The 23759-nt window shown below is 40.7% G+C and overlaps 2 protein-coding genes and 1 long non-coding RNA gene across 5 annotated transcripts in view; 1 reads left to right on the forward strand and 2 right to left on the reverse strand.

The window, feature by feature from the left end:
• Positions 1 to 5211, forward strand: part of LOC144685451 (uncharacterized) — a 33703-nt gene extending 28492 nt beyond the window's left edge. The window contains exon 2 of the long non-coding RNA XR_013577728.1: positions 4792 to 5211. This is a non-coding gene — a long non-coding RNA (uncharacterized LOC144685451). The remainder of the gene's footprint in view (positions 1 to 4791) is intronic.
• Positions 1 to 17086, reverse strand: part of LOC144685450 (TNF receptor-associated factor 1-like) — a 32345-nt gene extending 15259 nt beyond the window's left edge. The window contains exons 1-2 of one of the 3 annotated variants that reach the window (XM_078549965.1): positions 16704 to 17086; positions 8994 to 9034 (exon numbers count right to left, since the gene is read on the reverse strand). The gene's annotated coding sequence lies outside the window, so the exon portion shown is untranslated. Of the gene's footprint in view, positions 1 to 8993; positions 9035 to 14504; positions 14632 to 16703 lie in introns of all 3 variants that reach the window. The other 2 variants (XM_078549967.1, XM_078549966.1) reach the window with 2 other exon arrangements.
• A 2791-nt stretch (positions 17087 to 19877) lies between these two features.
• Positions 19878 to 23759, reverse strand: part of c5 (complement component 5) — a 152545-nt gene continuing 148663 nt past the window's right edge. Inside the window, exons 40-41 of the mRNA XM_078549969.1 lie at positions 22869 to 23004; positions 19878 to 20525 (exon numbers count right to left, since the gene is read on the reverse strand). Coding sequence (XP_078406095.1) covers positions 20390 to 20525; positions 22869 to 23004 — 272 coding nt within the window. The 3' untranslated portion in view covers positions 19878 to 20389. The remainder of the gene's footprint in view (positions 20526 to 22868; positions 23005 to 23759) is intronic.

Raw genomic sequence — 23759 nt, forward strand, 5'->3', positions numbered from 1 at the left:
CTTTACAGCCAATGAAGTACTTTGGAAGAGTAATCACTATTGTAATCTAGAAATGTAGCCTAGTGTACATCCCATTCAGACTGGGTGACTTATCAACTTGAAGTACAGCCAGCCTTTTGAATACCTCTTTATTTTTAACGCATCCAGTATCTAGACAACCTCCTTCTTTACTGTCGCTTTGGCAAACTCCTCTTCCTCGGTAAAAAGATGACAGCTAGCTGCGGACAGCACTAATAGAGCCCAAGTACCTGTCCTTATAACAGAGCAATGCTGCTTGGCACAAGATGTAAATTACAAGAAGGGAGAAAAATATATTTCAAAAAAATGGGAAGGGCAAGAGAAGGAGGCAAAAACTTCAAATTTGGGAAAAAAAGATTACACTGACAGTATCCTAGTGTTTTGACTTCTGGTGCAGGAACTTCTCCCACCAATCCTGTTTCTCTGCCAGCTCACAGCGCCACCTGGAGGAATAGTATTAATTCCACAGAGGAATTGAAGAAATTGTGTCCAACAAAAGATCTTGAAGATAAAAACAAAAAGCTAAAAGCTACTGCGGATGCTGGAAATCCAAAACAAAAACAGAATTACCTGGAAAAACTCAGCAGGTCTGGCAGCATCGGTGGAGAAGAAATCAGTTAACATTTCGAGCCTTCACGGCCCTTCGGCAGAACTGAAGCATAGTTAGGAAAGGGGTGAAATATAAGCTGGTTTAAGGTGGGGGGGGGGGGGAAGAGAGAAGTTGAGGGTGTGGTGATTGTGGAGATAAGCAAGCGATGATAGGAGCAGATAATCAAAAGATGTCACAGACAAAAGGATCAAAGAGGTGTTGAAGGTGGTGATATTTGTCTAAGAAAAGTGCTAATTAAGAATGGAAGACAGGACACTCAAAGTACAGCTCTAGTGGGGGTGGGGTGGAAAAGACTAACAAGGTTTTAGTTTTAGATTTAAAAATAATGGAAATAGGTGGGGAAAGAAGAATCTATATAAATTATTGAAAAAAAGGGGGGGGGGGAGAAACGGGGTGGGGATAGGGGGAGGGGGAGTTTAAGATCTAAAGTTGTTGAATTCAATATTCAGCCCGGAAGGCTGTAAAGTGCCTAGTCGGAAGATGAGGTTCTGTTCCTCCAGTTTGCGTTGGGCTTCACTGGAACAATGCAGCAAGCCAAGGACAGACATGTGGGCAAGAGAACAGGGTGGAGTGTTAAAATGGCAAGCGACAGGGAGGTTTGGGTCTTTCTTGCGGACAGACCGCAGGTGTTCTGCAAAACGGTCGCCCAGTTTGCGTTTGGTCTCTCCAATGTAGAGGAGACCGCATTGGGAGCAACGAATGCAGTAGAGCAAGTTAGGGGAAATGCAAGCGAAATGCTGCTTCACTTGAAAGGAGTGTTTGGGCCCTTGGACGGTGAGGAGAGAGGAAGTGAAGGGGCAGGTGTTGCATCTTCTGCGTGGGCATGGGGAGGTGCCATAGGTGGGGGTTGAAGAGTAGGGGGTGATGGAGGAGTGGACCAGGGTGTCCCGGAGGGAATGATCCCTACGGAATGCCGTCAGGGGGGGTGAAGGGAAGATGTGTTTGGTGGTGGCATCATGCTGGAGTTGGCGGAAATGGCGGAGGATGATCCTTTGAATGCGGAGGCTGGTGGGGTGATAAGTGAGGACAAGGGGGACCCTATCATGTTTCTGGGAAGGAGGAGAAGGCGTGAGGGAGGATGCGCGGGATATGGGCCGGACACGGTTGAAGGCCCTGTCAACGACCGTGGATGGAAAACCTCGGTTAAGGAAGAAGGAGGACATGGATCCTGGACAAAAGTAAATTGTCAAACAATATTTTGCTTGCATCATGACTGCTATACACAACACCTGCTCCATTAGAAACTATTGGCAACATTTTTTTTCACTTGTTTATAAATATGCAACACAATGACCAATTGAATTATTTCGTTGTCACATATAGGTAATGTTATCATGGAGAAAATGGCTCTTCACACTCATGAAACCAAAACACATTTTCAAATACCTTTTTATGATGATCTTAATTCGCCTGTTAAAAGAACATTTTTTAAAAATTGGCCCATCACCTCCATTTTTTGATCCCTCTCTTTCAAGCCCCCAATACCAGCTTTGAGAAGGGAGCAGGACACTTTCTCACCTACACTTGGGTTTCCTCTTGATAATTTGTGCAGTTGCATGCACAAACCAGCATTCAGACAGTGAGATGGTAAACCAACACATAGCACCATTTCCTGATAATAACTGCTTACGTTTAAGAGAAAAAGTCTGTCTCAATGGATTTAATCTCAGCTCATTATTGTTTTTTGCTTGTGCAACAATAATGACAAAGTGGCTCTTAACAATCTTGCTGGTTCACTCAGGAAATACTCAAGGATTTTGAATGTGTGAAAGACCTCTAGTGGAGGTTAATGGGAACTGCATGAATTTTGATCAGCCTGGTGCATTTTAGCAAACAAATAGGAAACATGGGAGTGAATTTTCTCCTGGATTTTTGGGTGGCTGGCTGGCAAAAGAAGAGCAGGGAAGTTGTCCTGATGTTGTTACTAGTATTTATCCCCTAGTCACCATCACAAACAGATTTTCTGGTTATTTATGCCACTCTATGATATAGCTGTGGGACCTTGCTGTACACAAATTGGCTGCCGCATTTATCTACCTAATATCAGAGATTACACTTCGAAAGAACTGCACTGGCTGTGAAGCAATTTGGGACATCCTGAGATTGCTAAATACACCAGAAAAATGCAAGTGTTTTCTTTAAAACATAACCCATTTGTCAGCACATGTGGAAGTTCATGACACTATTTGAAAAAGGACAGGAAGTTCTCTTGCAAAACGTTTCTTGTTCAAATCATCCAGAAAAATAGATTACATGGTGATTCATTCATTTTCTGAAACCTTGGTATAAAGCATCAGCCTATATAACAACAATGGCTTTACTTTAAAAGCAATTCATTGCTTATCAAGCACCTTGGAGTGTGATAGGACATTGTATAAATGCAATGTATTCTTCATCTGTATAAAAACAATTAAACTACCAGAATATGATAATGCAATTATTTTTGAATATCTGATAGCTGTATTACTGAAAGCAGTCTGAATGGAATTCATGTTTGGTATCTCTCTTTAGTCTATTATATCAGATAAGGAAAACCACCATTGATAAAAACGGCCAAGAAAACAGCTCAGGATGAAGCATCAGCAGACAATAAGCTAAGGGACATATTCCACCGCCCCCCCTCTCCCCTCCCTCCCCCCTCCCCCCCCCCCCCTTTAAACCAGCTTATATTTCACCTCTTTTCTATTGTTCCTTAGTTCTGTTGAAGAGTCATACGGACTCGAAACGTTAACTGTGTTCCTCTTCGCAGATGCTGCCAGACCTGCTGAGTTTTTCCAGGTATTTTTGTTTTTGTTTTGGATTTCCAGCATCCGCAGTTTTTTGCTTTTATAATAAGCTAAGGGCCTGCCTTCAGGCAGAGCACACATGCATGCATCAGATGAGGAACAGATTGAGGGGGAGTTTTATAATTGGAAGAGAGGATGGAACTAATGCCTGTGGTCATTTGAAATAGAATATCTATTCTGAAATAAAATGAATAATTGAGAAAAAAATGTTTCGGCTGCTAGAGAATTAATAAGTCAGAAACAAGGATATACGTTTATGTAACACCTTTCACAAGATCAGGACATGCTAACGTGCTTCACAGCTAATGAAGTACTTTTGAAGTGCAGTAACTGTTGTAATGTCGGACAAGGTCCCACAAATAGCAATGAGACAATGGCCAGATAATCTGTCTTAGTGATGTTAGTTGAGGGATAAATATTGTCCAGGGCAATGGAGAAAGTTTCCCCTCTTCTTCAAGCACAGATCTGTTATGTCCATCTGAGGGGGCAGGCAGGACCTCGGTATAATGTCTCAACCAAAAGAGGGAACACCTGACAGTGCAGTACGCCCTCAGTATAAAGTGTCAGCCTGCGTTATTTGCTCAAATCCTTGAATAGGGCTTGAACCCATAATCTTCTGACTTACAGCCAGAAGTTTTTTTTTATTCTTCAGCATTTATTGTCCATCCCTAATTGCCCTTGAGCTGAGTGGCTTGCTAGGGCCATTTCAGAAGGCAGTTAAGAATAAACTGCATTGCTGAGAGTCTGGAGTCACATAGGCCAGACCAGGTAAGGACAGCAGATTTTCTTCCCTAAAGGGCATTAGTGAATCAGATAGGTTTTTACAACAATTGATGATAGTTTCATGGTCACCATTACTGAGAGTAGCTTTCAATTCCAGATTTATTAACTGAACTTAAATTCCCCAGCTGTCATGGTGGGATTTGAACCCCTATCCCCAGAGCATTAGCCTGGGCCTGTGGATTACTGGTTTAGTGACACTATCAATGTGCCACTGTCTCCCCAAAGTGCTATCAGTTGAACTGTGCTGACACTAGTGCAGCAGCTGACAGGTATTAGGTACAGGGGATATGATGGTTGTTGAGACAACCTATTTTGCTCCGGGAACAGAGTGAACATGGATCTTTAGCCTGCGCCAATCAAATCAATTAAAGATAAAATTACAAACTCCCTAATGCCTTAACATATAACAATATCCAGCAATTAATGGGGTAAAATAATGTTGTGGAAATGTGTGCAAATTTGACAAAAAAACCTTAGCAGCAACATTCAAAACCATTGTCATTGCAGTTCTACACAAATCGGGGAAAGATCATTTGAAATTTATTTAAAATGGAAATTTCTATTTTCCTTACAGAAGGAGAGGCATCAAGAGAGGGAAAAAAAGAGTGAAGATGGAAGAAAAATGGAAATATAATTAACTTGCAAAAAAGGTCGTTCTCCATTCTGAAACCTGGGACAATGATAAAATATTCAGCTATTGGAGCATTATACTAAGTCCAATATTTGCAAATGTTCTTGTAAGTGGCATCTTTTGGGCCCAAAAATATCTTTAACCTTAACTAGAAAAGATACTTTAAATTCACCAATGATTGTCTGATGTAACGTGATGGATGTCACCATCTGCAGGAGTTTGCACTCACCTGAACAATATATACGATGATGTTTTGTTCTCCCAGAATTCAGCACGGATGTCAGCACTCACTGAATTAAATTATTTGTGAAGAGTCTATTTCCCTCTCTGCAGACACTGGGTGTTACATTATTCATGAAGGCAATAAAGATGGTTGCAACTTCTCTCATTTATGTGTAAATATTTTGTGATTTTCAAAAACAAAATTAAGTCAGAAATCACTGGCCCTCTATCCAGCTCTACCTGTCCCACCCCCCCTTAAACCAGCTTATATTTCACCTCTTTTCTATTTTTACTTAGTTCTGTTGAAGAGTCATACAGACTCGAATCGCTAACTGTGTTCCTCTCCGCAGATGTTGTCAGACCTGCTGAGTTTTTCCAGGTATTTTTGTTTTTGTTTTGGATTTCCAGCATCCGCAGTTTTTTGCTTTTATCTCAGCTGGGTTGTTTGGCCGAATCTTAACCAGCTGTAAGAGCTGGAGTTAAAGAACATTGGGATTTGAAAAAATTATGTTTCTTTTTTGTCCCTTAGCTGAGATTCTGAGGCAGCGTGAAAATCAAAAAGTTAATCAGCTTAATGTAAAAGAATGTCAAATACTTCACTTTATCATGAGCATTAAATGCTGCAGAACTTCCATCATTGTAAAGAGTACTCAAAGAACAAAGAAAAGTACAGCACAGGAACAGGCCCTTCAGCCCTCCAAGCATGCACCGATCATATTGCCTGTCAAACTAAAACATTTTGCACTTCCGGGGTCCGTATCCCTCTATTCCCATCCTATTCATGTATTTGTCAAGCTGCCTCTTAAACACCACTATCATACCTGCTTCCACCACCTCCTCTGGCAGCGAATTCTAGACACTCACTACCCTCTGCGTAAAAAACTTGCCCCGCACATCTCCTCTAAAGTTTTCTCCTCTCACCTTAAATCTATGTCCCCTAGTAATTGACTCTTCCACCCTGGGAAAAAGCTTCTGACAATCTACTCTGTCCATGCCATTCATAATTTTCTCACCTTAAATCTATGTCCCCTAGTAATTGACTCTTCCACCCTGGGAAAAAGCTTCTGACTATCTACTCTGTCCATGCCACTCATAATTTTGTAAACTTCTATCAAGTCACCCTTCAATCTCCGTCGCTCTAGTGAGAACAATCCGAGTTTCTCCAACCTCTCCTCATAGCTAATAACCTCCAGACCAGGCAGAATCCCGGTAAACCTCCTCTGCACCCTCTCCAACGCCTCCATATCCTTCTGGTAATGTGGTGACCAGAATTGCACGCAATATTCCAAGTGTGGCCTAACCAAGGTTCTATACAGCTGCAGAATGACTTCCCAGCTTTTATACTCAATACCCCTGCCGATGAAGGCAAGCATGCCATATGCCTTCCTGACTACCTTATCCACCTGCGTTGCCACTTTCAGTGACCTGTGGACCTGTACACCTAGATCCCTTTGCCCGTCGATGCACTTAAGGGTTCTGCCAATTACTGTATAATTCCTACCTGTATTAGACCTTCCAAAATGCATTACCTCGCATTTGTCTGGATTAAACTCCATCTGCCATTTCTCCGCCCAAGTCCCCAACCGATCTATATCCCGTTGTATCCTTTGACAATCCTCTTCACTATCTGCAACTCCTCCAACCTTAGTGTTGTCTGCAAACTTACTAATTAGCCCAGTTACATTTTCCTCCAAATCGTTTACGTATACTACAAACAGCAAAGGTCCCAGCACTGATCCCTGCGGAACACCACTAGTCACAGCTCTCCATTCAGAAAAGCACCCTTCCACTGGTACCCTCTGTCTTCTATGACCAAGCCAATTCTGTATCCATCTTGCCAGCTCACCTCTGATCCCGTGCGACTTTACCTTCTGTACCAGTCTGCCATGAGGGACCTTGTCAAAGGCCTTACTGAAATCCATGTATATAACATCCACTGCCCTTCCATCGTCGATCATCTTTGTCACTTCCTCAAAAAACTCGATCAAGTTAGTGAGACATGACCTCCCCTCCACAAAGCCATGCTGCCTCTCACTAATATGCCCATTTGCTTCCAAATGGTAGTAAATCCTGTCATGAAGAATCTTCTCCAATAATTTCCCTACTACTGACGTAAGGCTCACCGGCCTGTAATTTCCTGGATTATCCCTGCTACACCTTCTTAAACAATGGAACAACATTGGCCATTCTCCAGTCCTCTGGGATCATACCCGTAGCCAGTGAGGATACAAAGGTTTCTGTCAAGGCCCCAGCAATCTCCTCCCTTGCCTCCCTCAGTACTCTGGGGTAGATCCCATCTGGCCCTGTGGACTTATCCACCTTAATATTCTTCAAGACGCCTAACACCTCCTCTTTTTTGATCTCAACATGATCCAGGCTATCTACACACTCTTCCCTAGACAAATCGACTCGTCATGCCAAATCTTTTGACCAGAGATCAAAGTTCAAAGCCTTTAAAACTTTAAACTCATAATTATGGTAATGTTTCCATTTATACCGTCACCCATTGATATTTACAGGCTGTTTGTTTGCTTCAAAACAAGTACGTCAGTGATAGAACAGAACCTTTCATCCTTGGAATTTGAGTTGTGCTGGCAGCAAATTGAAGATCATTTGTTACATGTAATGCATCAAACATCACTTGTTCAGTTCTTTGTACAGAGGGGAGGTGACAGCTTTAGTTTCCTCGTAATAATAATTACTTTTCTTGAAGAGTTTGGTTTCAATACAAGGACACACCAACATCCTGGTCTTATAAGTAAGCTTTCCATGGTTTATTGAACTGTCTTTCCTTTCCTAAAGAACATTTATCACAGAAGTATCGTTGAATAGATCAGCTTTCCTTTCAAGGCAGCAATGATTACCGGAAAGAAAAACAGCCTGCGCTGACACGAACTGAAGTCTCAAATGTTAAAGCACAGTGTTTTAACCCAGCTTGCCACCTACTCCTCAAAGCATGTTGCTCTAATCTCCATGATAGTTTCTTAAAGGTCATCCCCCAAATCTATTTGCTCATCATGACACAAAAAGCGTAGTTGAAATGGAGAGGGCAGGTATTTCACTTTAGAAGAAGACCAAGTCCAAATATAAAAAGGATTAGGGAAACTTGAGGCTTTATAATACAGGGGGTATGCAGCACACAAACAGGCCATTTGGTCCAACTTGTCTGTGCTGGTGTTTAATTGCACATAGGTCTTCTCCCATTCCATCTATCTCATCTCACCCTTTCAGCATGACTTTCTATTCTCTTTTTCCACGTGTACTCATCAAGTTTCCTGTTAAAGAATCTATTTGCCTCAGCCACTTGTTGAAGTATCAAAGTCCACATTCTAATCCCTCTGAGTAAGGAATCTCTTTTTATTTCCCTATTGGATTTATTTGTAACTATCTTCTATGTATAGACTCTAATTTGGATTCTTCCAAAAGCGGAAACGTTCTCTCCACATCTAACCTGTCCTATTTTAAATCCCACTTCTAATTTTAAAGACCTCTATCAGGTCAATAACCCAGGAAGAAGGTGTTTAAGGGATATTTATTCCTCTTCAAGGGATATAAAATAATAAATAGTATAGATAAATCATACTCCAAATATTACTTCAACATAAGCTAGGAAAGTAGACCAAAGGCTACAAATTTAAATTAGTAAAAAATATTGTAAATGGATAATTTTAGTCTTTAGTCGCAGAACAATGAATGTTTGGAATAATATGCCAGGGAGAGTGGAAACAAACAAATGGAACATACTAAAGGCAATTTGATGTTAGAATTGGAGAGCTAGACAATTGGAAAGCCATTTGAAAACTGTACTGAATGGCTGAAATTTCCATCAAGTAAATGACAATGCAGCTAGTGCTAAAACAGGATTGTCTAAAACTGGATATGGCTATTGTCTGCCTGTATTCCAGCCTTTTTCTCTACTCAGGCCCACCCCACAACATTTTACCTTCAACTACAGATGTTTTGCGTTCAAGAAAGAGCAAAGGGCTGGAAAAAACAGATTTTTAAAAAAGATAAACATTTAACAAAAATGTAAACAAATGTGATTCTTGACTCCTAGGTTTAAATACTTATTCTTCTGGTACAATACAGCTATTTCCCCCCCCACAAAAAAGGCACTTAGCTGTGTCTTTTCTGCAGGGTTTACATATCACAGTTGTGGTAAAGTGAGGCACCCTGTCTCTTTTAGAGAATGCAAGTGTACTGATCACGTGACAACACTGACGAATCACTGTACAGCACAGGCAACTGGAAACTGTAAGTCTAGTTCTGGAGGTTTTTGAGCGCTCTGATCTGGTGCTCTGCAATATGTCCCAATAACCATTACTGTTTATTCTTACATCAGTCTCTCCCCGTTACTGAATGCAAGCAGCAACTGTTGAGAACACAGGAAGGCATGCAGTTAGAGTTCGGTTCACCAACGAACTCATTTGCCCAAGACATTTTTTAAAATTGGAATTTAAAAAGAGTCTAATGATGACCGTGAAACCATTGTTGATTGACTAATGCCTCTCAGGGAGGGAAATCTGCCGACCTTACCTGGTCTAACCTACATGTGACTTCAGACCCACAGCAATGTGGTTGACTCTTAAATGCCCTCTGAAATGGCCTAGCATGCCACACAGTTCTCAAGGGCCATTAGGGATGGGCAATAAACGCTGGCCTAGCCAGCAATGCCCACATCCCATGAACAAATGTTTAAAAAATGAAATGAAAACGCAGAAGATGAAAATCAAGTCTGTACCACAACGTGGCATATTCTGCCCTCAAAGCTGCTGGTTTAATTTCTTGAGTGTGCCCATGAAAGCAACATTTAGGGAGCGGAGAACCAGGCTAGATGTTTTACACCAAGAAAATACATTTGCACAATCTCCTATGATCTGCTACTACAATTTCTTCTCAGTTATTTTTGTAATAAGATTTCAATCATTGTTCGTAATGTTTTGTTATTTCTAAAACAGGAAATGAAGGCACAGGGAACTCAGAGTACAGTTATGTAGGAAAACAAGATGATGTCTTCAATGCAAATGTATCACCGCACCTCATGGGCTTTCTTACATCAACAACTTTTCTTTTCATTACAAACATCCCTGAACCCTAACAACACCTTTGTACTTTCCAACAGCTCTAATTTATGACTGATATGTACTGTTGTAATATATTACCATAGGAATCAGTTCCAACTGAAAGATTGACTCCAAGAATTTGCTATTTCCAGAATACTTTTGGCCAGTGACAGGAAGTGTCATAAAAATTCCAGGTTCTCCCATCCTTTATATGCAAGTATTGTTGTTGCGTTACGTGTTATTTTGTGCAGAATTTTAAAGGCAATAATCTTTGGATTGTTCCCTGCGAAATGCACCAATTGGCATAGGGCCAAATAAATTTAGAGAATTAAAATTATGGCTCAAAGAGTGGTGTGGGAACAAGGGGTTTTGATTCATGGGACATTCTCAGCACTACTGGAGAAAGAGGGAGCTCTTCTATTGGGACTGGCTCCATATAAACTGGGTTGGTGAATTGTATAACTGGGGCTGTGGTCTGGGCTTTAAACTAAAAGATGGGAGGGAGGGGTCAGTGAAGGGAGATTTAGAAATCTAAAGAGGAAGGTCAAGGCAATAAGTGGTGCAGCGATTCGCATAAAGATAAGCAGCGTGGGACAGGAAAGGACAGAGTTTAATGGTAATAGTGCATCGTTGAATAAAATCTATGCAAAGAATAGCAGTAAAAAAAATTAACTTAAAGGCTCTTTAAGTGACAGCGCGAAGCATTTGTAGTAAGATAGATGAACTAGCAACACAAATAGAGTTAAATAGTTTAGATCTATCACCATTACAGAAACATGGTTACAAGGTGGTCTAGGTTGGGAAATAAATATTCCAGGGTATGCAACATTTCGAAAAGACAGACAGAATGGAAAAGGAGGAGGAACAACCCTGACAGTCAAAAATGACATAAGGATATTAGTGTGGGACGCCCTTGGTTCAGAAGATCAGGAAGTATATCAGTAAGAGTGGAGATTAGGAGTGACAAATGTCAGAAACTATTAGTGGGAGCAGTTTAAAGGTCCCCTAACAGTAAATTATACAGTTGGTCAGAGCACTAAACAAGAAATAATTGGAGCGAGTTTCAAAGGCAGTGTAACAATCACGGGGAACTTACTTCACATAGACTGGACAAATTAAATTTGCAAAAGTCATCTGCAAGGTGAGTTTGCAGAATGCTTTTGTGGCAGTTTCCTGGAACAATACATTGTGGAACAAACTAGGGATAAAGCTATTTTAGATCTAGTATTGTGCAATGAGGCAGGTTTAATCAGTAATCTCATGGTAAAAGATCATCTGGGAAAAAGTAATCATGATACAATTGAATTCCATATTAAAATTGAAAGCAACATGCTCCAGTCACAACTGAGAGTTTTAAACTTAAACCAAGCAAGTTATGTAGGTATGAAGGGAGAGCAGGCTAAGGTTGATTGTGCAAGTAGTCTAAAAGGTATGGTGGTTTGGGCAACACTTTCCCCCCGTTAAGGGGGGATGTGCGGGACCGGGCGTGGGTGGGTTCCCGATTGGTGCCACCAGTCGGGGACGCGCCACCATTTTATGTGGGTGGGCCAATTAAGGCCCGCCCAGCGTGACATGCGCCTGGAAGTGCTATGCGCTCCCTGTGTGGGCGGGGGGGGATTTCCTGAGCAGGAGTGGGCTCTTTCACGCATGCACGCGAAAGAGTGCACAGATCTCCCTGAGGCAAAGTGCTGCCTCAGGGAGATCGGCTCAGGTTTGAAACATTGAATAAAGATTAGAAAAAGAATTACTGACATGTCCCCTCACGTGCCACTGTCACATGAGCTGGGACATGTCAATTTCTTTTATTTAGACATTTAATATAAATTTTAATACCCTCATGAAACCTCATCCCGCCTGTGGATGAGGTTTTATGTTTTTTCGGAATCCCACCTGGGCTCCCGGCCTGCCTGCCAACCTTAAGGTTGGACGGACAGGTCCACTGATTAATAAAGTATTTGAATCAATGGCTTTAAGTGGCCGTTGACAGGTTGGCGGGCGCTGACTTGGCTGCGCACCCGCCGACCTGAAAATGTAAATGATGCGGGGTGACGTTGGGACACCTGCCAGACGTCACCCCGCATCATTTTACGGTTCTGCGAGTGGGCCCTGCCCCTACCCAGCTCACCGACCGGAAGATGTAGCCCGAGTTGGATACATTTAAAGAACCAATCCAAAATGTTCAACAAAATAAAAACAATCATACCCTTGAAAAGCAAAAACTCAGTGAGAAATATCCACTTGTTGATTACTAGGGAAGTTAAGGCTAATATTGGATTAAAAGAGGAGGCTTATGATATTGCAAAGAACAGTAGCACGTTTAAGGATTGGGAGATTTTAGGAGCCAGGAAAGGGCGAGCAAGAAGTTGATAAAAAGGGAAACATTAGAATAAGAGTAAGCTAAACAGGAATATTAAAACAGATTATAAGAGATTTTACAATTATATAACAGTGGTCCCTTAGAGGCAGAGACAGGAGAAATCATCATGGGAAAATGAGGAAATGGAAGCGACATTGAACGATTATTTTGTGTCTGCCTTTACAATAGAAGAGACAAGTTATATATCAGAAATAAAGAGTAACCTAGGGACTATTAGAGGAACTTAAGGTAATTAATATCAGCAGAGGAAAAGGTGTTGGAGAAACTTAAGGGACTAAAATCCAAAAAAACTCCAGAATCTGATCCTAGGTTTCTAAAAGAGATAGCTGTAGAGATAGTGGATGCAAAATTCCCTAGGTTCTAGGACAGAACCAGGAGATTAGAAGTTAGCAAATGTAACACAGCTATTCAAGAAAGGAAGGAGAGAGAAAAAAGGGAGCTACAGGCCAGTTGTCAGGAATATACTGGGATCTATAAAGAAGTGTTAACAATGCACTTAGAATATCCAAGTATGATCAGACAGAGTCGACATGGTTTTATGAAAGGGAAATTGTGTTCGAAATATTCAGAGTATTTTTGAGGGTGTCACTAGTAGGGTAGATAAAGGGAACCAACAGATGTAGTTTACTTGGATTTCCAAAAGGTATTCAATAAGGTGTAACAAAACATTAATATGCAAGGTAAGGGCTCATGGAAATGGAATGATGATGTTAGCATGGATGGAGGATTGGTTAATGAACAGGAATTAGAGAGTAGGGATAACCAAGGCATTTTCAGGTTGGTAAGCTGTAACTAATGGAGTGTTACAAGGACCAGTGCTGCTGCATCAACTATTTACAAGCTATATTGATGACTTAGATGAAGAGGCCAAGAGTAATGTGTCTAAGTTTGCTGACAATACAAAATTAGGTGGGAATGTATGCTGTGAAGAGGACACAGAGGTTGCAAAGACATACAGATCGGTTAATTGAAGGCAACAAGGTGGAAGATGGCATATAATATGGGGAAGTGTAAGGTTATTCACTTTGATAGTAAGAATAGAAAAGCAGAATTTTTTTTTAAAAAGGTGTGAAACTTTTCATTGCTGATGTTTAGAGGTATTTAGGTGTTCTCGTACAAGGAGCACAGAAGTTAGCATGCAGGTACAGCAAGTAATTAGGAAGGCAACTGGCAATGCAGGAGGGATTTGAGTACAGGAATAAGGAAGTCTTGCTACAATTGTGTAAAGCTTTGGTGAGATCATACCTGGAATACTGCGTGAAATTTTAGTCTCTGTTTTTAAGGAAGTATAAACTTGCATTGGAGGCAGCAGAGTGAAGGTTCATTAGATTGGTTCCTGGGATGAGAAAGTTGCCTATGATGAGACGTTGAGTGAACATGTACCTATATTCTCTGGAGTTTAGAAGAATGGAGTTTAGAAGAATGAGATGTGATCTTATTGAAACATTCAAGATTCTGAAGGGGCTTGACAGGGCAGACACAGAGGTTGTTTCCTTTGACTGGGGAATCTAGAACACAGAGGCACAGGATAAAGGGCAATCATTTAGGGTTGAAATGAGAAATTTCTTCACTCAGAGGGTTGTGAATCTTTGGAATTCCACACCACAGAGGGATGTGGATGCTCCATTATTGAGTTTACATAAGCCTGAGAGACAGATTTTTGGTTCCTCAAGGGTTGTGGGGAGCAGGTTAGAAAATGGAGTTCAAGCAGGTCAGCCATGATTGTACTGAATGCTGGAGTAGGTTTGAGGGGCATATGGTCTACTCTTGCTCCTATTTCTTATGTTCACTTTGCAATTAATTCTGTCCAAACACCAGAATATAATCAATGAGTACAGCTATTTTTGCTCCAAATGAATGTGTTAATTAGAGCTGTAACCAGCAGACTAGGCTGCCGCATATGAGAAGGGTTACTTTCAAGTGGTCCAGGTTGAGAAATAAACACAAATTTCCAGAAGTATCAAACAGAGGATTGATGAATCAAAGAAAAGAAAGCCTTAAATTTGTATTGCACCTTGCACAATCCCAGGACATCCCAAAGGTGCTTTTACAACCAACAAAGTGTTTTTTGAAGTATAGTCACTGCTGTAATTTAGGAATCAGTTGGAATTTTTGGAATTAGTTCCAAATGAGGAAGACGTCTAAGCAGGTAAATAAGAAAACTCAGCATAACCATAACCAGTTTCAATCACCAAATAAGCATAATATAACTATACATGTTGTATAAATATGTGAAGCCCAGCAGGCTACAATTGTACCACATTAAACTGAGAAAAAGTAAACTAGACTGTAGGAGCAACATACACATTAATCATCCTATATATTATTGCACTTTATCAGCATTGGGACTTGCAATGGACTTTTTTACTCCTGTACATTCCAATCTAATATGTACAGACATTTTTTTTTAAAGTTCACCAATTTATATGGAAAAGATTTTGTTTACATATCTCAACTGGAGTATTGTATACAATTCTGGGAGCCACACTTTGGGAAGGATATGAAGGCTTTAAAGAGGGCATAGAAAACATTTAGGAGAATGGTTCCAGGGGTCAGGGACTTCAGTTACATGGGTAGAATAGGCAAACTGGGGTTGAAGGGTCTAGACAGATTAAACAGACAGAAACTGCTCTCATTGGGGGAAGGGTTGACAGTCAAAGGGCACTGATATAAGGTGAATGGAAAAAGAACCAATGGCAAGATGAGGAAAAACGTTTTTACATAGCGAGTTGTTAGGATTTGGAATACATTGCCTGTGAATGTAATAGAGGCAGGTTCACTGGCTCTTTCAAAAGAGAATTGGATAAGCACTTGAAGAGGAATAAGTTGTTGTGGTCTGGGGAAAGGTCAGAGAGTGGGACTAGCTTTCCTCTTGCAGAGAATAGGAACTGGCACAACAGACCAAATGATCCTCTGTGGTGCAACCATTCTATGATAAGTAATATATCTTTTAAATATACTTAAGTATCTTATAAATTACCATAAAGTCTTGATTAAATTCTACACTGGGAAATATGAACATTTAATGCTGCACAAATATGTTGGCTGTGATCACAATTCTCTCATAGAGCAAATAAAACTTTAAAAAATTGGTAACATATGTGTTTGCTAAGAGAGAGAAAAAAACTTAATTGTTGCACCCTCTATTAGAAAATGTTATTTATGAGCAGGTTCCCAAACCTCAGTTCAGGTTTGCAAATGTCCATTAAGAGGACAATGAGAGGACCTGAGATTGCCGACCTGTCCAAAGTGAAAGCAATTGATTGTGTCTCAATGATTCCCTGCAATTTGTAGACCATGGTCAGGAATTCACCATCCTTGGGGTAGGGAGAACTGTAGATGTAAATCTATCTTATTACTTCATGACATATTGTCACATTAATCCACTGTACACTGGGCCTCAAGATGGACGTGTTTATTTTCTAATTTTAGAAACTCGCCTGACTATGATTCTGATTGTGAGCATGAGCAACCCAGCCAGGTATACTGAAAAAGAATATTCCAGAGATGTGGACAAATTAACAGAAGGAGAAATTAGACTGAGGAAGAGAGGGGCAAATTACAAGAAACAGGCAGAAAGGAAAGTAAATAGAACCAACTGAGAAAAACAACATTTGAATTAAAAAAAGGTCTTAAAATTCGGCAAATCACAAAATATAAATCACTTGTGGAAGAGAGATCTGAAGCAGAAAAACTGCCAATTAGCCACAACAGGGATTTGTGAGATTGGTGCACATAGTTAGAGAACTTGAGAAATAATAGGAGTCTCAGCATCCTACATGGACATTGCACTTCCACAGTTGTCACAATCCTTAATCCTTGTGTGTTAAGATGTCATCAAATAATGACATGGAATGCACTGACTGAACATTTTAACCATGACAATTGTAGCGGTGTTGAAAAGGATTAGAAAAAGCTTATCCGCAGGAACATTATGTATTTAAAAATAACACATCGTGAAACGATTCCATGATTAAATGTTAACCTTAAGGTTCAGCGGTCATTACAAACTATTTGCATTTCAAAGTTGCAGTCCAACTTTTTGATCGAGTACTGCTGTATAATTATTCCTATTTTAAAAAAAAAACTCAATGTAATTATTTTCAGGATGTGCTACAGAAACGTTACATTGATGGATGAAACTGCGAAAAAGTACAAGCAATGGGTGTGCAGAATATATGCAAAACACCGATAACTTAAAAAATAGACTTACCTGCTTTTCAAACTTTCTGTAGTTACAGCCAGCCTTTTGCTTTCTTAGAACTCTACCTGATCTGTGAAAACAACTCGAGTGAAACTCAACTGTATTTTGTTCAAAAGAATGTCAGCTGCAGTTTCTGGAATTCCCCCACATCACATGTCTCCACTGCAATTGCAAAAGTCTTCGTTGGCTGCTGAGCTCACAGCAAACCTATTTATTTACCTACCGGCTGCGGGAAGCAAGTGAAATAACTCATTGAATATTACTCCAATTGCTTATGTCAACAGCTCTGCCAATATTAAATTGGCGCCTAGTTTTGAGGCTCTAAATGCAACGGATCCGTTCCCACACACCATTTATTTGATCTTTTCTGCCGATATTCCACCCCATGAGCTTCACCGGGTTTGTGGCCCAATGCCGTTGCACCCCATTGATGCTCAGAGGAGCCGACTGTGTCAGAATGTTCAGCTTACTTGCATACCCAGTGGAGGATATCCAGCATAAATCGCGTGGTTTACAGATTGGCATACACCCATTAAAAGGGCGGGTCTGGCTGGAAACTGAAGCAGCAAACTGGGGGTGCAATAGGTAAATATTTTTTGGATCATTGATTTCACTATTTGGTAGCGGATCTGGATGGCTCATAGGTGTTTTTGTCCCATTTTTAGAGAATGTCTTCCACGGGAGGAGTTGACACAGGCGAAGGAATTGCAAGGAGGAAGAAAAATAGCTCAATTTTAGTGATTGATCTCCAAAACCACCTCAAGGAGATTTAAGAGAAATAATCTGTGTCTTTAATGCCTGGTGGAGGGAAATGACACTGGAACTGAGGGCCAACACTCCCTCATAAACTAGAGCCAAGTGCCACAATAAATCTCATGCCCTGACCAAAGCAAGGTATCACACTGACCCTTCTCCCTTCACTTCCTTGGGGCATTGTTCTGTGATCTGGTTTTATGGCTTAATCTTTACTGGGAAGGTTTCCCTTGTACCATGACTAACTCTGGTCTGGTCAGGTAGGTTACTTCAAACTACTTTATTAACACTGTATACAAGATAAGGTACAAGGTAGGTACATCTCCCTTGAGCACAGACTGTGCCAGAGTCTCTAGTACATGACTGATGTTACTGTTACATCATGATACACATCACTAACTCATTACCATAACTATTTTTGCAGGAGAAACTTGAGTACAAGGTCAGGGAGCTGGAGGGATTAACGTCAACATCACCCCAGACATGGAGGAAGCTGTAGAGCTGCTGGGGGGGGGTGGGGAGCATTCTGTCCTTGATGTAGTAGTTGGTGAGTTCGAGGACATGATGCTAGTGCGAGGTTAATGGTTGCACACCTACACAGTCAGTATGGCATCCCCTGTGAAGCAGCAGACATCCACAGGATTCCACCACTTCTCCGTCTCCTTAGTTCTAAGGTGATGATTCATACCCATTCTCAGCTTGAACCCTCCTTTTCTGCAGATCCTTTCAGGTATATAACTGATGATGTGCATTCAGCATGCAGCTGGTGCATTAGGGATTGGACCTTGGGCCACCATGTTATAAGAAGGACAGCTCGTCTGTGTGACTAGCTCAAATTTGGAAGACTGCCTCTATGTCAGAGATCCACAGTACATTCTAGGGGAAGGAAGGAGAGGAAAATCAGAGGTTGGCAGTGGCCCCCAGGGCGATCTTGTTCTTTCTGGCTCCATAGGAAGTGGTGACAGCCTTTACTTGGGCCACAAAAATCACTTGGGTAGCCTGATGGAGCTCATAATCACTTTTATATGAGAGAGAGGTTGGGTGTATTTTCCTATTTTATAGAAATGTGACTTTGGGATTTCTAGGAAAGTGCTTGTTTTGCAGAGTCTATTGATTGGCATCTGAAGTGTTTGGAACGACTTCCAGCTTCACTTCACCATATAAAAATATGAATATCAAAAGCTCCAACTGCTTGGCTCAGGTGACTGTGATTGCCCAGCTGCACGCCCTTTGGAAAATACCGTCAGCAAGAATGGGGTGGTATTTCATATCCCCCCATATTCTGGGCAGTACCACTCCATTTTCACACAGCAGGCAGCCTCAAAACTTACTAAGGAGTTCAAGGTGAATCATCTACCTTTGTGTTTAAAAGAAAAATTCCTAAATCCTCTCTGGTTTGTGGTTTGGTTTCCACTTTGAATACTATTTGGATCTCTCTTCAGGTAACTTGTGTCTTCTTCTGGATTGGGAAAGTTTCCCACAATAACTCTGGTAGGTTTCTTCAAAAACTCTTTTATATTCACTATAGTACATTCTAGGTGGTTGTATCTCTCTCTTGGACAGACTATTTCATCTTCTCTTCTCAGTCTCATGCACATGACTGCTGAGGTCACTGTTACATCATGATTGGCATTACTATCTCATTACCATAGCTATTAACCCATTATTCAACACTCTCTACACCCATCCCTACCCAAGTTGCATTTATCTGACATGTTTGAAGATTATAAATATTTACAGGTGCACTTTAATGGTTTAAGTGATATTAAGAGTAGCCTCCAGTTACTTTAATACACCTCCAGTATTAATATTATTAGAGTCTGGAGTAGTTGGAAATAAGCACAATCTTATTCCCTGTTTATATAAATTACTACTCCCAGGAACTTATGTCAGTATATGACCTAACAGTTCAGGCTACGGCCTAGTATGAGTCATTTCAGCAGACAATTGTCAATTAAATACATTCTAAATGTGTCCGAAACAGTTTTTTCGATCTTGCATCTTCAGGTAAAAAGATTGAAGAAGCTGGCGACGGAGGTGATAGACAATTTTAAGGAAACTACAAGGTCACAGAAGCCCTGGCCAAAAACAGAATATCCACTGTTAACTGGGGATGTAGGTATGCAGCCAGCAGGTCCTGGTCTTGGAGGCCCGATTTACAGCTTCAGGCACAAAAGGGCTGAGAAGAGTCTTCAATTTATCATCCTTGCTGCTGGTGGTTAGTCCACCCAAGACAGAAAATTTAGGTACTCCTGGGTTTAGGAAGGAGCAGTGCAATTTGTTCCCCTCATCCAGCAGCTGGGCAGAGACAGAGACACAAAATATCTGACCCATTTTCACCTCATTCATTGGCAAATTAAAGAAACAGTGATAAAGAAACTCCAGAGAAAAACTGTAGTTGTTTTAATCAGAAAATAATATTAAGGAAGATTTTGATCATTTATATTTCATTGGAAATAATACAATGGAATGAACCATTACAGACCTTTGAATGTAGCAAAGTTCTCTTTTTATCCTAATTTTTTGCTGCATTGTACTCAAATTAGGTGAACGTCTAAGAACTACTTTCATGATACCCATGAGTTTACATTAAGGTTAGACAGTGCACATTTTACTACCAAGTTCTAGAAATAGAGATATGAATGCTTAACATTTGGTGACTGTGAATAAAGATTTCTACCACATAAAATCTCTGCTAATCAAGTTGTGTCCTGAAAGGGGATGAACAATGCAATCGTTTGCAAATAACTTTATCCCACTCTAGACTTGTAAGAGAATATTTTTCACTGGAACAAACAAAATACATGGAACGTAATTGTTAAGAAAATGTTCTGATAAATGGTTACCTATTTCAGCACAAAACCAGTAAAGTACAATGACTAAAGCAACATAAGAAGTAAAATTTTAGATTTAAACATGTCTCCAGCTCATTTTCATATCCATTAACATCCATTTATTAAAAGATCAGTTGAAAGATCATTCATTTGCTGGAGGAAGACTCCACATGCATCTCCAGAACATTCTTCTTCAGAAGGCCACGTTTCTATCCAGTTGGATGAGTCCAAAGGGTATTCATAGCTAATATAAAGAAAATTTTAAAACTGTTTTTTAACATTCTCTGCAATATATAACATTACTTGTGGCGCCACCCAACTATGAAGACAGCACATTGCCAAAGCCAGAGCTTCCTGAATGATGAAAGAGATAGAGAGGAAGATGGAGCAGAGCGAAAGAGCATGTATATAATGCTTATATAAGTGAGAAACAGGTTTTATATACAGAGTTCAGAGGGGCTGTGAAAAAATAAATAGAAGAAACAAAGGGATAATATGAAAAGAGACTGACAGCTAATATAAATGGGAAACCAAAAGTCTGCTATGAGCATATAAATAGTAAAATGGTAGAAAAAGGAGGAATGAGACTGATTAGGGACTAAAAAAAGGGATAAAATCATGGAAGCAGAAAGCATAGCTGATGTACTAAATTAGAACTTTGCATTTGTCTTTACCAAGGAAAAAGATGCTGCCAAAATCATAGTGAAAGAGGTGGTACTTTAGACACTGTGTGGAATTTAATGCCATTGCCTATGGCAAGTTTGGTGGTGGGGGCATTGAATTGGGCGGGTGGGTGGCAGGAGGGGACCCCCACCACTTTCCCCCGTCTGCCCTGATTAAGTCCATGGGGGGAAGGCCCTATGTCAGTCCTGCTGCAAATTGAGGCCTTTAAGTTGGCGATTAATGCACACTTAAGGGCCTCATCCCCCGCTGCTGGTATTCACCCAGCGGCTGGCAGGGCACTTGCCATGCAAGAAACCTGAAAAGCAAACATTGTCGGGCATTCAGGAAGCACTCAGTGCTTAATTGAAGGACCTGGCCTCAGGAGGAGGGGCTAACTGAAAGCCACCCTCTGCCCTTGCTGCTGATTCCTCTTGAAGGACTGACTGGCCTACTCCTAAGACTTCTTGAAAAGAGGCGACACAGGGCTCCCGCCAGCTCTCCAGCCATTGGGCAAGGCTCCTGTCATCTCCATTAAATAGTGCCCTCTAGCTGGGATCTCATTGGGATGGTGGTGACCAGGCAAGCCTGCATAGTTTTGGGAACTCCGACCAGATTTTATGTCTATCAGGCAGTTAATATGCTGCCGTTGGGGCTCCTGTCCCTTTAAGGGACAAGATCCTGCCTCCAAGAGCTGCTAGTCAATCGGCAGGCCAGCAGATCTTCAGTCCCAACAGCATCATTGGGACCGTTGGCCACTGCTAGGACTACATCCAGCTGGAGGTAGCAGCATGGACACCAACCTTGGAGCAAGGGAAGTGGGTTGGGGATTGTCAGTGCCAGTCAGGGCCCTGTGAAGGGAGGTGGTTGATGAGGCCAGGGAGGTATATTTCTACAGTGACAGGCCTCCACGGGGCAGTAAGTGCCTGATCCGGAAGGCCTTTTGCTCAGAGCCCACAGGAGGCTGCCAGGGTTCACCAGGCATTCTCCCCATGTGAAGCAGGTTCGACTCACTGCTGGTAAAATTTCACTGGCATTGGGAAGAGGCTCTTAATTAGCCACTTAAGTGGCTCAGTTGGCATCTGGGTGGGAGGACCATCCACCAAATGCCATGGTGTCGAGAAGGTGGCAGGAACACCAGACCCCAACTCCCTCCTGATTCCACTCCTTCAAGCTCTGTGAAATCACAGCAACTGAGTGGGCTAAAAATTGATAATGAGGAGCTAATAGAAAGGCTGGCTGTCCTTAAAGTTGATAACTGAGGATACTGAGGAAAGTAAGGGTGGAAATTGCAGAGACATTGGCCACAATCTTCCAATCCTACCTAGATACAGGGTTCATGCCAGAGGACTGGAGAACTGCAAATGTTACACCTTTGTTCAAAAAAGATACAAAGCGAACATTTTAACAGTTGAATTTCTTTACCATATACCAGGGAAAAACAAACTAAGTATAAGCCAATGATGGGACATTACAATTTAACTTACTATTTCAAATCATTTACTTAAATGTTACTGCCTATTAATTAATTCATGGAAAATGTTACTTTAGAAAAAGTCCAATAATGAAAACAAAGTTACTCAAATGTGACTGAAATACAAATACAATGTATGTATAGAGCAGATTTTATTGTAGAAAGCTTTCAATTTTCAACCAACATTTTTGGCAAAGGGCACTCGGTGTTCTAGATTCATTTCAATTTTGAAAAGTTAACTTGTATGGAACCATGATAAACATAATTTTAAAAGAAAAAGCATTATGGTTACTTGTTTAAAATTGAAAAATCTAAAGGGAGAAAACTCACCAATGCTACCATAGAAGAAAAATGTATCCATAGTGGAGGAAGCTACCAATATTGAAGAGTAGGAAAGAAAATGGGGTGCATTAGGAAATAGTGGTCAATTGACTGGAACTAGGGCGTACTTACACAAATCTCCTTGATGAGCTTAACCTCAGGCTGTCTTTTCCCATTATCAAGTACGACCTATTTTTGATTAAGCTAACATCAGAACAGGTGTCCTTCTTAATCAAAGTTATAATTGAGTTTTCATCAACAGCATCAACTGTAATAAAAACAGACATTGTTTTAGTCAGGTATTATAGTACTTGAAACTGGAGCCTTAATATTTAGACAAATTCAAGAAAACTTAATATAGCTTTATATTATTAAAGTACTGTAACAATGGTTGTAAAACATTCCTTTTCCTTAAACATAAATCTACTAGTCACTCAAATTTATACCTTTTTATTTTTTATTATTAACACCATATTATTTTTTAAAATCTGTTTTTGTTTTAGAATATCAAAGGAACAACAGAAAGAATCACGTAATGTATGAAGCTTGATTGGGTATCATTCAAATTCATCATATCTCTGGTTGATGCTTGTCACACACATTTTCTTGCCTGACAGCCATCACTTAGAACTGAATGTACTGCTTAGTTGTAATGATTTTGCACATGGTGCAGCTGTGGTGGTGTACTGTGTTGGAACCTGAATATACATCAACCTGGGAAGTGGGAATGGAAGCTGGATCCTTTCAGATGGATAAATGCTAATCTCTGTAGGAGAGAAGTCAGATATGATCTTCCCTGGATCCCTCAAATGCACTGGCTGGCTCGGAAGGCAAAGAAGAGTCATATTGGACTTGAAATGTTTACTGTTTCTCTGTCCACAGATGGTCCCAGACCTGAATTTTTCCAGTACTTCCGGCTTTTATTTCAGATTTCCAGCATTTGGAGTATTTTGCTTTTATTATATCAGAATATTAGGATGTTTAGTTAATATGATCTCATTTTTAAAATTATTCTTTCACGGG

The sequence above is a fragment of the Cetorhinus maximus genome, chromosome 10 (genome assembly GCF_964194155.1).
Source record: "Cetorhinus maximus chromosome 10, sCetMax3.hap1.1, whole genome shotgun sequence".
Classification (NCBI taxonomy): Eukaryota; Metazoa; Chordata; class Chondrichthyes; order Lamniformes; family Cetorhinidae; genus Cetorhinus; species Cetorhinus maximus.